Below are 16,835 nucleotides of genomic sequence, written 5' to 3' on the forward strand. Positions count from 1 at the left end.
TGTATGTGACAAATGCCTTCAAATACATAGACTGCCCCCCCCAAAAGAGTATCACCTCAATATGCATCCATTTAGGTATAAATGTCTCTAATTTCTCATTTTTTATGGCTGAGTAGTACTCGATTTTATAAAAAAAACCCACATCTTCTTTATCCAGTCTCCAGTTGATGGGCATTTGGGCTGCTTCCAAGTCTTAGCTATTACATATTGTGCTGCTGTGAACATGGGTGCACATATATCACTGTGGTATGATTCTTTTAATTCTTTGGGGAAGATACCAAGCAGAGGAATAGCTGTGTCAAATGGGACCTCTAGTGCTAGTTCTTTGAGGTATCTCCATACTGATTTCCACAGTGGATGCCCCACTCTACCCTCCCACCAGCAATGGAGCAGGGTTTCTCTTTCCCCACAGCCCCACCAGCATTTGTTATTGGTTGATTTCATGATAGCAGCTATTCTTTCTGGAGTGAGGTGGAATCTCAAGCATTGTTTTCATTTGCATCTCTCAAATGACCAGTGATGTTGAACATGCTTTCGTATGTTTATTTGCCATTTCTACTTCTTCATCTGAGAAATGTCTGTTCATTTCAGATGCCCATTTTTGGATTGGGTCTTTAAATATGGGAGGACTGATTTTTTAAAGTTCTTTATAGATTCTAGATAGTATACCTTTGTCTGAGGAACAGCAGGTGAAAATTTTTTGTCTCTTCACACTATTGGTGGTTTCTCTTGCTGTGCAGAAGCTTTTTAAAAAGAAGAGATACCACTTGTTGATTCTTTGTGCTAGTTCATGGGCAAATGAGATTTTGTTCATAAAATCTTTTCCTACACCAATGTCTTTAAGAGTTCTACCTAACCTCTGTTCTAGGCTGGTTCAGCGATTCTGTTTTAATATTTAGAACTTTAATCCATTTCGATTTTAGTTTACTGCGTGGTAAGAGATATAGGTCTAGTTTTAATCTTTGGCAAATTGAAATCCAATTTTTCCAACACTATTTATTTATTTATTTGTTTATTTTAGGATTCTGGAGCTAAGCTTTATTATCTTTTGTAGATAAATATTCTTCTTTTTTCCCCTTAAATTCTTTTCTTGGTACATTTTAGGTATACAATACATTTACATTTATCACTGGGTACTTGTACCTGTACATGATGTACCTTGGTTCTTATTTTTTCCCCATTCCCTGTGCTCCCTTCACCCCCTCCACCCTTCCCTATTTACAAAGACTTTGTTTCCATTTTTTCTTTTTCTGATAATGTTTCCTTTCCCTTCTTTCCTTTCCCCTTTCCCTCCCACTTTCTCTACCCCTTTGGACCTTTTCTTCCTATTTCAAATTATCAATTATTCATTTTAATCACTTTAATCCTTATTTACACTTTCAGTTTCTCACACCAGAGAAACTATTTGGTATTTACACATGTGTGTCCTCTTTATTTCACTTAACAGTGTGGTCTCATTATGCATCCATTTCACTATAAATGTCTCTAGTTTGTTGTAATTTATGGCTGAGTAGTTCTCCATTTTATAAAAAAACCCACATCTTCTTTATCCAGTTTCCAGTTGATGGGCACTTGGGCTGTTTGCAAGCTTTAGCTATTACAAACTGTCCAACATCATATATTAAAAGAGGCTATCTTTCCTCCAGTGAGGGTGGTTGGCTCCTTTGTCGAAGATGAGGTGACTGAGTGTGTCTGGAGTGGTTTCTGTATCTTCTACTCTGTTCCACTGGTCCTCAGGTCTGTTTCTTTGCCAGTACCATGCTGTTTTATCACAGTAGCTTTGTAGTATAGCTTCAAGTTGGGGATTGTGATACCCCCTGCCATGTCTCTGTTGCCTAGAATTGCTTTTGCTATTCTAGGTCTTTTCTTGATCCAAATGAATTTTTGGATTGTTTTCTCAAGGTCTGTGAAGTATGCTGCTGGGATTTCAATTGGGATTGCATTGAATCTATAGGGCAGTATTGGAAATATGGCCATTTTCACTACGTTGATTCTTCCTACCCAGGAGCAAGGGATGTCTTTCCATTTTCTGATATCATCTTCAGTCTCTCTTTTCAGAGTGCTATAGTTTTCAGAGAAGAGGCTTTTGATTTTGTTAGGTTGATTCCTAGATATTTCAGTTTTTTTGGATGCTATTGTGAAAGAAATTGTTTGCCCTATTTCTGTCTCAGTGAGTCTGTTGTTCATGCAGAGGAAAGCTATTGACTTTTGTGTGTTGACTTTGTATCCAGCTACTCTACTGAATTTGGTTATTAAGTCTAGAAGACTTTTGGTGGAGTTCTTGGGGTCTTCTATATAGAGTATCATGTCATCTGCAAATAATGACAATTTGACTTCATTTCCTATCTTTATTCCTTTTATTTCTTTCTCTTGTCTAATTGCAATGGCTAATGTTTCCAAAACTATATTGAACAAGAGTGGTGATAATGAACATCCTTGTCTTGTTCCTGATTTTAGCGTGAAGGATTTCAGTTTCTGTCCATTTAGTATGGTACTGGCTATTGGTTTTTCATAGATGGCTTTTATCAAATTGAGGTAGAGACCATCTATTCCAATTTTTTGTAGTGTTTTTATTATAAATGGGTGTTGGATTTTGTCAAATGTTTTTCCTGCATCTATGGAGATAATCATATGGTTTTTGTCCTTGGCTCTATTGATATGGTGTATTACATTGATTGATTTGCATATGTTGAACTATCCCTGCATCCCTGGAATGAATCCCACTTGGTCAGGATGTATGATCTTCTTGATGATCTTCTGCATTCTATTTGCCAGTATCTTATTAAGGATTTTTGCATCTATGTTCATTAGCAAGATTGACCTATAGTTCTCTTTTTTCATTGGGTCTTTTTCGGCTTTGGGGATCAAGGTGATGCTTGCTTCCAGGAATTAATTTGGGAGTATTGCTTCCCTTTCAATTTCATTTTAAAAGAGTAGTAGCAGTAGTTCCTCTCTAAATATCTTGTAGAATTCAGCAGTGAAGCCATGAGGACCTGGGATTTTCTTACTTGGTAAGTTTTTAATTACATTTTCAATTTCATTGGTTGATATTGGGTTGTTTAGAATTTTTAGGTCTTCTTGGTTCTAATTTGGTAATTCATATGTATCTAGGAATCTGTCCATTTCTTCTGTGTTTTCCATCTTATTGGTGTATAGGTTCTTGAAGTACATATTGATGATCCTCTGGGTTTCTGGTGGGTTCGTTGTAATTTCACCCTTTTCATTCCGAATTGCAAGGATTTAGGCCTTTTCCCTTCTTTCCTTTTTTTTTTTTTTTTGATAAGGTTGGCTAAGGGTTTGTAAATTTTGTTTATTCTTTCAAAGAACCAACTCTTGGCTTCATTGATGTTTTTGTATCATTCTCTTAGTCTCCATTGCATTGATTTCTGCTCTGATCTTTATAATTTCCTCCCTCGTATGAGCTTTGGGTTTGTCCTGCTCTTCTTTTGCTAGAAACTTGAGGTTCAGCATCAGGTTATTTAATTGGGCTCGCTCTGTTTTCCTAATATGAGTATTCACTGCTATGCTTTTCCCTTGTAAGACTGCTTTCATTGTGTCGCATAGATACCGATATGTTGAACTGGCATTGTCCTTTAATTGTAGGAATTATCTGCTTTCTTCTTTTTTTTTTTGTACTGGGGATCGAACTCAGGTCCTTGTGCTTGCACAGCAGGTGGTGAAACCACTGAGCTAAATCCCCGGCCCTGTCTGCTTTCTTCTTTGATTTCCTCTGTGACCCATTGGTTATTCAGCAGTATGTTGTTGAATTTCCATGTGTTTATGAAATTCTTGTGGTTTCTTTTGCTATTCCTCTCCAATTTCATAGCACTATGGTCTGATATTATACAGGAGATAACTTCAATTCCTTTGCACTTACTTAAACATGTTCTATGAGTGAGTATGTAGTCTATTTTGGAGAACAACCCGTGTGCAGCTGAAAAGAATGTGTATTCTGATTTTGTGGGGTGGAACACTCTGTAAACATGTTAAGTTCATTTGTTCAGGAGTTTGATTGAATTCTAGTATTTCATTACTTATTTTTTGTCCAGTTGATCTATCTATTTGTGACAATGGGGTATTAAGGTCCCCCACTACTATTGTATTAGTGCTTATTTAATTTTTCATGTCCATTAGTATTTGCCCATTAGTATAGTTGGGCACAAAAGTATTTGGTGCATATATATTTATGATCATCATCTCTTCCTCTTGGTTGTTCCCTTTACAAGGATGTAGTGTCCTTCTTTGTCTCTCTTAATCAGCGTTGGTTTAAAATCCACTTCATCTGCAAAGAGGATAGCTACTCCTGCTTTTTTTCAGGTTCCTGTCGCATGGAGTATTGTTTTCCACCCTTTAACTTTCAGTCTATGAGTTTCTTTTTTAATTCAGTGCATTTCTTTTTTTTTTTTTTTGGTACCAGGGATCAAACTCGGGTCCTCAGCTTGCGAGGCAGGTGCCAGAACCACTGAGCTAAATCCCCAGCACTTAAGTGTGTTTGTTGTATGCAGCATATTGTTGGATCTTGCTTCTTGACCCATTCTGCCAATCTATTTCTTTTGATTGGTGAATTGAGACCATTAACATTGATGGCTATAACTGATTCGTATTGACTTATCGTTGTCATGACTCTTTCTTTTTGTTAGATTCTCCCCCTTTGCATTTAATTTCTTGTCATGACCGATGGATTCATTCTGCTGGGCTTCCTGGGGTTGTGATCCTCATCTTTCCCTAGGATATTGTCTAAAATTTTTTGGAGTGCTGGTTTGGTATTCATGAAGTTCCTAAGGTGCTCTTTGTCATGAAAGTATCTTATTTCTGCATCAATTTTGAAAGATAGCTTTGCAGGGTACATCAATCTGGGTTGGAGGCTCTTTTCCTTTAGAGCTTGGAATACATCACTCCAAGCACTTCTTGTCTTGAGGGTTTGCACTGAGAAGTCTGCTATGATTCTGTTGGGCTTTCCTTTGTGTGTGATTTGTTTCTTTTCTCTAACTGATTGTAGAACTTTGTTCTTCTGTTGGGTTTCTGGAATCTTAACAATTATATGCTTATGTGTAGATTTTTTTTTTTTTTTGATCATGGCTAGCTGGAGTCCCATATGCTTCACTTATCTGTATTTCAAGTTCTTTTCCCTTGCTTGGGAAGTTTTTTACCATCACTTCTGTGAACAGATGTTTTTTGTTTTTTTTTTTTACATCGTCTGCACTCTCTGTTTCTTCATTGACTCCAATCAGTCTTATGTTATCCTTCTTTGCATCATCTAGCAGCTGCTGGATTGATTTCTTGTGGTCCCTTACAATTTTAGAGTAATTTTTCTTTTTTCTTTTCCTGGTCACTAATTGCAATCTTATCTTCTATATCTGAAATTCTGTCCTCACATGGGCTCATTCTGCTGCATAAACTTTCAATGGAGTTTTTAATGTCATGGAAATCTGTTTGCATCTCTTTTATGGATTCCATTTGTTTCCTATGTTGGGATTCCATCATGTTTCTCAGCTCCTCATTTTTTTGTCTGTTTCCTCTCTAGATTTATCAATCATGTCTTGCACTATGGGCACAATCTCTGCTGGTATCTGAAAAATTATCTCTGATTTCACTTTAGATTTTTTTTTTTGGTACTGGGGATCAAACTCAGGACTTCGCGTTTGCAAGGCAGGTGGTGGAACCACTGAACTTAATCCCCGGCCCTCTGAGTTCATTTTTTCCAGATCCTCTTTCATTGCCAGTTCAGGGAGTCCAGGTGGTTGAGTATCAGATTGTTCCATCTTGTTTCCCTTTGGGGTTGCTTTAGGTGATCTGGAAGTCTGGTTTTGAGACTTCTTTACATGTCTTCTCATTTCAATGTCTTCTCATTTCTATTTTATTGATATTTTAATCATAAAATGGTATTAGATTTTGCCAAATAATTTTTAATTTTTTGAAGTAATTATATGCTTTTTGTCCTTTATTCTATTAATAAAATATATTACATAAATGGAATTTTTGTTAAACCAACCTTTCATTCCTTAGATAAGTCACATTTTGTCATGATATACAGATGTTATTTTATCTTGCTGGATTCAGTTGAAAATGTTTGTATCTATATTCGTAAGATATTTGTCTTCTTGTTACATCTTTGTAACAAGAAGAAAGGCTGGGAGCAGTGATGCACATCTATAATCCCAGCTACTTGGAAGGTTGAGGCAGGAATATTCCATGTTCAAGATTAGCTCAGGAAACTTAGACCCTATCTCAAAATAAAAGTTTTCTTAAAAGGGCTGGGGATGTGGCCCAGTTGTAAACCACTTACCTACCATGCACAAAGCCCTGAGTTCAATCCCCAGTATTGAGAATGAAAGGAGAGACAAGGAGAGGCAAAGAGAGGAAAGAAAATAAGTAAGTCAGCCCTTCTGCCTCAGCTTCCCAAATAGCTGGGATTACAGGTGTGTACCATTGTCCTCAACCTTTCTTCTTTTTTATATAGGAATTTTCAACCACAACTTTCCCTCTAAGCATTGCTTTCATGATATCTCATATATTTTTGGTATATTTTATTTTTTTCTTTTCAAAATATCTTAAATTATTTTCTAATTCCTCTTTGATTTTTTTAATTTTTTATATCATTTACTTTCCAAATATGTGTGAATTCTCCAAATTTCTATTTGTTACTGATTTCTATTTCATCCCATCATACTATACAATACACTATATGATTTCAATCCTTTCAACATTGAAGCTTGTTTTATGGCTGTTATGGTTAGTGTTCAGATATCCCCCCAAAGCCTCTTGTGGATGAGGTGGGACTTTCTTTTTCAGAGGCAGTTAAATCTGGAATGTGTTATGTGGGGGTTAAGGGTGTGTGATTACTAAACCACTACATGTGAGTGATTAGTTTGGCACTACCCTAATCTCGGTAGTCTGAATAAGATAAAAGGGGCAAAAAGATGTGGTTAAATTTCTTGTTACCTTTACTACCTTGTATGCAGAATGTTGTTTCTGCTCTGCCATGCCTGCTTGTCATCCTTGCTTTGGAGTCGGCCGATTAAATCTCTATGAACTGTAAGCCAAATAAGCCCCTTCCCCTCTAACTCTGGATGTTGGGTAGTTTGTCACAGCAATGAGAAAAAGGTAACTAACACAATGGCCTAACATATTGTCTATTTTAGAGAATAATGTATTTGGGAAAAATGTCTTCTCTTGTTGAGTGGAGTGTTTCAAGGACTTCTATTAGATCAAGTTGGTTTATAATACTGTACAGCCTATTTCCTTGATTTGTGTAGATGTCTAGTTGTTCTATCCATTATTACAAGTGGAATATTGAAGTCTTCAACTATTATTGTTAAATTTTAGCCAAGCATAGTGGCACATGCTTGTAATCCCAGCACTTAACAGGCTAAGTCAGGAGGATTAACGTGAGTTTGAGGCCAGCCTGGGCTACATAGTGAGTCCAAGGCCAGCATGAACTACATAGTGAAACTCTGTCTCAAAAAAAATTTTTTATATATCTCCTTTCAATTATGACAGTTGTGTTTTGTTTTGTTTTGAAGACCAGGTCTCACTATGTAGTTCAGACTGGCCTTAACTCACTATATAGCCCAGGCTGGCCTCAAACTCTTGTTGATTCTCCTGCCTGAGCCTCCCAAGTGCTGGGATTATAGGTGTGAACTACCATGCCTGGCCAATTATGATAATTTTTGCTTTATGTATTTTGAGACTCTATTACTAGGTATAAATATACCCATGGATTGACTTTTTATTGTAACGTATTTTTATTTGTGTCTGTAGTAATTTTTGTCTTAAAATCTATTTTATCCAATATTAGTATAGCTTTTCACCTCTCTTTTGGCCACTCTTTGTATTATGTTTTTTTCCATTCTTTAACTTTAAATCTATCTGTGTCTTTGAATCTAAAGTGTGTCACTTACACACAATATATATTTGGATCTTGTTTTTAAAAATCCATTCTGCCAATATCTGTCTTTGAATTAAAGTTATTTTTTGTTTTTGTTTCTGAGACAGGGTCTCTGTGCATTTCAGGCTGGCCTTGAACTCACTATGTAGCCCAGGCTGGCCTTGAACTCACAGAAATGCTCCTGCCTCAGCTTCCTGAGTGCTGGGATTATAGGAATGAGCCACATACCCAGCTTGAATTAAAGTGTTTGATCCATTTATGTTTAATGTAATTCCAAATAAGGTAAAATTGACATGTACCATTTTGCTACATGTTTTCTATATGTCATATCTTTTTTCTGTTCCTCTTACTGTTTTCTTTTTTTCAAATAGATATTTTCTAGAGTGCTATTTTAATTCCCTTGCCAATTCTTTTATTAAAAATTTAAAGTGTACAATGGTACATGAAAGCATTCCTCTATTTAGCTCCATTTTCCACCCCTAATTCTATCATACAAATTACATTTTTCTACAGTGTGTGCCTGTCAAAATATATATAAAATTATTGCTTTGTGCTGTGTTTTGTACTTGTATTTTATACTTGTTTTTATTTTTACTTTTTTATTACTTTTTCTGGTATATTTAACTTCTTCAAGCAGATATGAGTTACTACTTACTGTCTGTTAATTTTAGCCTGAGTAATTCCCTCTAGTATTTATTATAGATCTACTAGCAATGAATTTTTCTATACCTACTATCTTTATTTCTCTGTCATTTTAGAAGACCAATTTTACTGGACATAGAATTCAGATTTTCTCTCAGCAACAAGGAAGTGACTGGGACACAGAGTTATCTTGTTCAAACTTTGACTCTAATTTCCTAACAATGAATCCAGACTCCCCTTGCCTGCCTGGGATTTATAAGTGGTCCATTAAAGCCTGGAGCCTCACCAAGTTTTGGTGTCTTGACACTGGAATATATCGGTGTGAGGAGAAGAAGAAGGAGGGAAGTGGGTCCCCAGGACCGAGGGAGAATCTAAAGCAAGAATTGAAGTCCACAAGGAGAGCAAAGAGAATGCCTTCAACAAAGAGTAGGAACATAACAAGCAGCACTCTCTTGTTATCAGTCTGGACTCTTGGTGTGGGAATAGCAGGTTGAATTTGCAAATGCATGGTGAGTACTGGCCACCCCAGAGGCCTCCACAGAGAAATGCACCAGTGGAACAGAACAGTGGAAGGAGTGGACTGCAGTGGCTGGTGAGTTATTTGGGTTCAGATGTCACCCAGGAGAGGGTGATTGGCTGGGAGCCATCTTGGAGAGGGGCCAACTGAGCTCAGGACTCAGAACAGCTACCAGCCAAGTCCATCCAGTGGCTCCTGGTGTCTTGATGGGGGTGCCAAGCTCAAGTCAGCAGAAGGCACATGGACTCTTGTGGGCTCAAGGAATCTGGTTCCAGTCTCATAGCCAGAAACCAGCCTGAACTTCAGGGGAACTAAAGGGGCAAACTGGCTGGGATTATCCATTACCCCACTGTGAAGCTGTGGCTGGCTTGCTGGGATTAATCAATTTGGCTCTGGAGGGCTGGGGATTTAGCTTAGTGGTGCTGCAACTGCCTCACAGGTGCAAGGTCCTGAGTTCGAGCCCTGGTACTGAAAAAAATTTTGGCTCTGGACTCTGCCTGCATTGCCTACCAGTGACAGTAGAGACACACCTTGAATTGGACCTTTTCTTTTCTCTTTCTTTTTGTTCCTTCTTCCTGGTTCTTGCTTTGTTTTGTTTTTTCTTGATAGTTTGAATACAGTTTCAAGGTTTTTTTGTTATTGTTCTGTTTGGTTCTTGTTTTTATTTCTTTCTTTTCTCTTTCCCCTGTCTTCTTCATCAGTTTCCTAAAGTTTGTCTCTAGCCTTACTTCTTCCTTTTTATTTTTTTAGGTTCAGAGATTGAATTCAGGACCTTGTGCCTGTGAGGCAGGTGTGGTGCCACTGAGCTAAATCCCTAGCCCTTCCAGTCTTACTTCTGATCACTTCCTCTTCTTCTATTTCTCTGTTTTTGCCCCCCAACCCTTTTAAAATCTTCTCTTCTAAAGGTAAAATCACCATATTAAGGGCTTATTTACTGCATACAATTTTCAGATTCATTCTGGATTTTTGTTATATAACCATAAATCTAGTTCATATGACTAAAGGTAGCAAATTAATAGTTACTACGATTTATTATTTTCTAGGGTATATTTGATGCTACTGGTATTGTTGATTGTACTACTTTATCCAAGGTGACATAATTGTGCTAAACAGTTGTGCTTCCTGGTATACCAAGACTGAGATTGCTTAAGGGTCTTTAAAATAAAAAACTACAGGCCAGTGCCAAAGAACTGGTGGCTGGGCCAAGTCGGCAGAAACTTCTCATCCTCAATAAATTGTAGAGGTAGGTTCATGCAACAGACCTAAAACCCAAAAGCCAACTATACCTGGAAGACACTTCTGAGAAGTAGTCATTTACTAAGGGTTCTGAATACTGGCAATAAGACTACTTGCCATCTGCAATTTACAAGCATCAACCCAGGAATTAAGCTTTAAAAAAATATAAAATGAGAAGATATTTAAAGAAGATGCAACACCCCCCACCCTGCCCAGACTTCCAGCTCACCAAAGGCAAAACTAGGGGTCAATGAGGTGGAACAATCTGAAAGCCACACACTTGGATGCTCTGAAATGGTACAGTAGAAGTAACAAAGGAGGTGAATGAGGCTCTAGAAAAATTCAAAGCAGAAGTAATTTCTCAAATAACTACAGAGATGGTGACCAAAATGAAAGACATGCTTAGTGACTCTAAAGCAGATACAGGTAAAAAGATAGAGGAACTCAGGAAAATGATGGAAACTATGAACACCCACAGAAATGGAATCCATAAAACAGATTCAGATATATCCAGGAGATTAAAAATTCCATTGAAAGTATATGCAGCAGACTGAGCCAATGTGAGGACAGAATATAGAATGTAGAAAATAGGATTGCGGTTAGTGATCATGAAAAGAGAGATCTCTTAAAAATAACAAGAGAGTAGGGGATTTAGCTCAGTGGTGCCGCCACCTGCCTCAAAAGCGCAAGGTCCTGAGTTCAATCCCCAGTACCAAGAAAAAAAAATAGCAAGGGACCATGAGAAATCAATCCAGCAGCTACTAGATGATGCAAAGAAGAATAAAATATGATTGACCAAACTCAATGAAAAAGCAGAAGCTAGTGCTAGTGCAAATGGCATAAAAAAGTGTTCACAGAAGTAATGGCAGAAAACTTCCCAAACAGGGACAAAGAATCTGACACACAGATAAGTGATACATATAGGACTCAAATTAACCACGATAACAAAAAATCTTCCCCAAGGCATATAATAGTCAAGATTCCAGAAATTCAACACAAGAACAGACTATTAAAAGCTGTTAGAGAAAAAAAAACAAATCACCTAAAAGTCCATCAGAATAACAGCAGACTTCTCAACATAAACCCTCAAGTCAAGGAAAGCTTGGAGTGAAGTATTTCAAGCTCTAAAGGAAAATAACCTCTAACCCAGACTGATGTACCCTGCAAAACTATCTTTCAAAATTGATGGAGAAATAAGATATTTCCACATTAGCTCTTTGTTTTTGTTGTTTTTGTTGTTGTTTTTGGTACCGGGGATCAAACTCGGGTCCTTGAGTTTGTGCAGCAGGCAGTGAAACCACTGAGGTAAATCCCCCCCCCTTAAATAAGATATTTCCATGACAAAGAACAGCTGAAGAAATTCATAACCATCAAACAAGCACTCCAAAGTGTTCTGAAGAATTCTAGAAAGAGACAACAAGGATTACAACTCCATGAACCCCAACAGAATGAATCCATCAGGAAAGGCAAAAAATTAAACAGAAAAGGAAAGGAAGCCAACAGCAGGAAAATAACATGACAGAGATAAGACAATACATATCAGTCATAGCCATCAAGGTTAATGGTCTCAATTCACCAATCAAAAGAAACAGACTGGCAGAATGGATCAAGAAGTAAAATCCAACAATATGCTACATACAAGAAACACATTTAATTTAAAAAGAAATTCAGGGCCGGGGATTTAGCTCAGTGGTTCTGCCGCCTGTCTCAAAAGCACAAGGACCCGAGTTCGATTCCTGGCAACAAAAAAAAAAAAAAAAAGAAAAAGAAAAAAGAAATTCATAGACTGAAGGTCAAAGGATGGAAAACAATAATCCATGTGACAGGAATCCGGAAAAAAGCCGGAGTAGCTACTATATTCACAGACAAAGTGGATTTCAATCCAAGACTGATTAAGAGAGATAAAGAGGGTCACTACATCCTTGTAAAGGGAACAATCCAAGAGGAAGAGATAACGATCACAAATATATATGCACCAAATAGCAGTGCACCCAACTATATGAAACAAATCTTAATGAACGTGAAAAATCATAAGCACCAATACAGTTGTAATGGGGGACCTCAATACCCCACTGTCACAAATAGACAAAAAATATGCACTAGACAAAAAATCAACAATGAAATATCAGAACTGAACCAAACTTTTGAACAATTCAAAACAGAGATAATTTCCCAGATAACTAGAGAGATGGTGAGCAGAATGAAAGACATGATTAGAGACTATAGAACAGAAATAGATTTTAAAAAAAGATGAGCTCAGAACCATGATGGAAGCCATGAATGCCCAGCATAGGAAAGAAATGGAAACCATGAATGCCCAACATAGGAAAAAAATGGAATCCATGAAACAGATTCAAACAGATATCCAGGAGATTAATAACTCTATTGAAAGTATTCGCAGTAGAATGAGCCAGTGTGAAGACAATATCAGATATAGAAGACAGGATGGCTGTCAGTGACTATGAAAAGAGAGATCTCTTAAAAATAGTAAGGGATGGGCCAGGGATTTAGCTCAGTGGTTCTGGCGCCTGCCTTGCAAGTGCAAGGTCCCGAGTTTGATCCCCTGTACCAAAAAAAAAAAAAAAAAAAAAATAGTAAAGGACCAAGAGAAATTGATCCAACAGCTCCTAGATGACGCAAAAAAGAATAATATAAGACAGACAGGAGTCCACGAAAAAGCAGGAGAAAGTACAAATGACATAAGAATGAAAAGGGTGAAATCACAACAGATCCTGAATAAATCCAGAAGATCATCCATACCTACTTTGAGAAGCTGTATTCTAGTAGGATGGAAAATATAGAAGAAATGGACAGATTCCTAGATACATATGAATTACCAAAATTGAATCAAGAAGATATAAAAATTCTAAATAAACCAATATCAGCCAATGAAATTGAAGATATAATGAAAAACCTACCAACAAAGAAAAGCCCAGGCCCTGATGGATTCACTGCTGAATTCTACAAGAAATTTAGAGAAGACTTAATGCTGGTACTTCTCAAACTGTTTAATGAAATTGAAAGGGAAGCAATACTCCCACTTCATTCGTGGAAGCAAGAATTACCCTGATATCAAAACCAGAGAAGGATCCAATCAAAAAAAGAGAATTACTGGGCTGGGGATTTAGCTCAGTGGTTCCAGCGCCTGCCTTGCAAGCACAAGGTCTCGAGATCAATCCCCGGTACCAAAAAAAAAACAACCCATTAAAAAAAAAAGAAGAACTACAGGCCAATCTCCCTAATGAATGCATTTGTTTAGGTACTAACTATCCTGAGTGTCACTCAGGCAGGTGTCATTTCTTTCTTTCTTTCTTTTGTTTTTTTTGGTACCGGGGATCAAACTCAAGACCTTGCACTTTCGAGGCAGGCGGCAGCACCACTGAGCTAAATCCCCGGCTCATGGCAGGTGTCATTTCAATCAGTTGATTCTCTTATTGAATAAATTTGATATTGTTTATATATTTCCTGTTATAAAAATTAACAAAAAATGCATTTTTGGTCATCCTGTATTTAAATAATTGGTCTGGTAAATGGTTAACATAGAAAACAGAATATTCACTAAACAATCAGCAACATTAGCAACTAACAGCAACAACCACAGACCCTGGAGGAGAGGAGAACCTAATTCCCAGAGTTGCCATGTTGTACTTTAAAAAATGTGTTTTGATTAAGATTCTCTAATCAATTCTAATCTCTAATCAATAGAATTAATGTTCAATTGATTCTGTTCTTCTAAAGAACTCTAGCCAATACACTGGACTCTGTGTGTGTGTGTGTGTGTGTGTGTGTGTGTGTGTGTAATAATGAGAGGAGCCCTGGATTTAGCTCATTGGTTCCGCTGACTGCCTAGCAAGCACAAGGTCCCAAGTTTGATCCCTGGTACCAAGGAGAGAGAGAGAGAGAGAGAGAGCGAGAGAGAGAGAGAGAGAGAGAGAGAGAGAGAGAGAGAGAGAGAGAGAGAGAGGAAATTTATTAGATTAGCTTTAGGATCAGAAGTGGGAGGCCAGACATGGTGGCACACACCAGTAATCCCAGCACCCGGGAAGCTGAGGCAAGAAGATTGCCTCAAGTTCAAGGCCAGCCTGGGCCACATAGTGAGTTCAAGGCCACCCTGAACTATATAGCCAGACCCTGTCTCAAAAAAAAAAAAAGAGAGAGAGATGGGAGAGTCCACAATGGCCATCTTCATGCTGGACAGCCAGAGGATCCAGCAGCTGCTCAGTCCAACATGCTAGAAGCCTCAGAATTAAAGGGATCAATGATGTAATTCCAATCTGAACCAAAGGCCTAGAAGTTCCCTAGGGAGTTAGTAGTGTGAGTCCATTTTAAAAGACTGAAGAAACCAGAGTCTGATGTCCACAGGTGATGGCAGCTGGCGTATCTGTATTCTTTGCCATGTGCATTGAAGTCTCTGCTCATTTAGCATAGTGGTCGGCTAATGATTGGACAGAAATTTCTTTCAATCCCATTTTTTTTTTTGGTACCAGGGATCGAATTTTGGGTCCTTGCACTTGCGCAGCAGGTGGCGAAACCACTGAGCTAAATCCTCGGCCCTCAATTCCATCTTATACATAAGAAATAATGTTGGCTTAGAATGATTAATTTACTTGCCCAAGGCCAACTGCAGAGTTGGGAATTAAACATGAAATTTTTGGGCTGTGACTGGGCTGTTTGTGGCTCCCCAGTTGCTTTCAAGACTAAGTCCTCCAGACTCCACCCTTCCTCCTTGTGTTTCCTGAACAATACTTCCCTGTTGCTATTACTGCCACCCCAATGGGTCCAGTTCAAATCCTAGCAGGAGTCCCGGACCCAGGTTGATAGAATTAGGAAACTCAGTACACTTCACATGAACCTTATGGAGAGGGGAGAGTAGTTGCATTTAACAAAGGGCACTGTGTTAGATGGTGGATGTGGTGGGGAGAGGACTGAGAGGAGTGAAACTCTGCTGGTGGGTGACACTGGTGACAAAGAAATTAGTCTGCCAGGGAAAATGCACAGTCAGCACTAGGAGACTTCTTACTCAGATGGTTCAGAGGTTTCCTAAAGAAAGTTGGGATCTGGAAAAAGGAACTGAAGTTTCCGGGCACAGAAAATGCTGGCGATGAGCCCAAGGCCTGGAGGCTGTAGGCTGGGTAGTAACCACTCACAGCAAACAGTTGGCTTCTGTCCAGCAACTTCTCCCTGTGCTAACTGTCCAGTACTTCTGCCAGATAATGCTTCTGATACTGTTCTTCACTTAGAGATCTCCCAGGGCTGGCAACCAGCACCTGCAGCACAATGACCCGGCACCCCATCCTGGCAGTCAGAACCGTCCCTGGCCAGGGATCCTTTACTCTTCTGGCCATTGCTGTTCTTGAGCAAGCCTTTTGCCTCATTTTACCCTGAATGGCCCTCCCATCCTATACTTGTCCACCACTACTTGCCTACCACCAGGTCTTGCCCACTCTACAAAAGCGACCAGCCTAGGGAGACTTCCCCCATTCTACTCCAAGGAATTGATCTTGGACAAGATACCTGATCTCTCAGAGGTCCCAGTTTGTCATCCATGTGGCAGCAGAAGTTGTCCTTGTTATTACTTGGGTAAATATTATTGTTCATCCCTGCTGGGGGCAGCATGGGCTATGTTGTTATTATTTCAAATGCATTGAAATATCATTTATGTACCATACAATTCATCCATTTAAAGAGTACAACTCAGTGTTTTGTATATTCACAGAACTGTGCAATTACTGCCACATTTAGAATATTTTCATTACCCAAATAAATCCTTTACCGTGCAGCAGTCATCCCTTGTTTTGCTTAACATTATTTTAAAATTGTCTTCCTGTTGCCAAACAATTTCCTTAACTATCCTGCATGGTGACTGCTGGCAGTGGCTTTCCACTGGGTGAATGGCACAACCAGGTGTGTTCTGAAATGATGGTGTTGGTGAGGAGTGTACAAGCTGACGGAGGAAGGTTGGGGGACATAAAGGGAGGAATAGAGGAACTGGCAAGAGCCCGGACTTGGGGCACAAGTTTGGGGGCGAAAGAAGCGCGGATAAGTGGAACTGTTAGTCGTCTGGAGGAAAGGGAAGGTGGAGTCAAGAGTATCCCTCACTTCTGGGGTAGGTGAGTATGTCACAGTAATCTCTGAATCCCACACAGAGGCAGCGGGACAGTTTTGCAGGAGTATTGAAGGAGGACCCTGTTTTGGGGAGTGGATTTGGGAGCATCAGGCTGTCCCTGGCAAATCCTACAGTGGGCAGATCTGGCACTCAAGAGAGAGAATAGGGCTGGAGGGACGACGTTTGGAAGTTAAAGATGTTAAGAGGCCTGAGCAAATCCAGGCAAATGTGAAGGATGAAAAGAGGGCCCTGGGGGAGCCCGATGTAGTGGCTCACGCCTTTAATAAAGCAAGAGGATCGCGAATTCGAGGGCACACATTGAGTATACTTCAAAAAATAAAAAATAAAATAAGAGGGCCCGGGAACACTGGCACTTTTGGGGGGTGGACGAGGAGGTGTATGGCACAAGGCCTTTTGAGAGGGAGCAGTCGGGGTTGCGCCCAGGC

General features: G+C 38.9%; 1 protein-coding gene across 9 annotated transcripts in view; it reads left to right on the forward strand.

Annotated features, from left to right (window-relative positions):
* Positions 1-13,391, forward strand: part of LOC101705037 (cytospin-B) — a 394,241-nt gene extending 380,850 nt beyond the window's left edge. For 8 of the 9 annotated variants that reach the window (XM_087192079.1, XM_087192080.1, XM_087192081.1 and 5 more), the window contains one exon: positions 8,647-13,391. In XM_087192079.1, the coding sequence (XP_087048205.1) occupies positions 8,647-9,024 (378 nt within the window). In that variant the 3' untranslated portion in view covers positions 9,025-13,391. The remainder of the gene's footprint in view (positions 1-8,646) is intronic. The other variant, XM_087192089.1, reaches the window with a different exon arrangement.
* The last annotated feature ends 3,444 nt before the right edge of the window (positions 13,392-16,835 follow it).

Source organism: Heterocephalus glaber, unplaced genomic scaffold, assembly GCF_053883595.1.
Source record: "Heterocephalus glaber isolate CG9 unplaced genomic scaffold, H.glaber_assembly_v1.0 deba00001565, whole genome shotgun sequence".
In the NCBI taxonomy this organism is placed as follows: Eukaryota; Metazoa; Chordata; class Mammalia; order Rodentia; family Bathyergidae; genus Heterocephalus; species Heterocephalus glaber.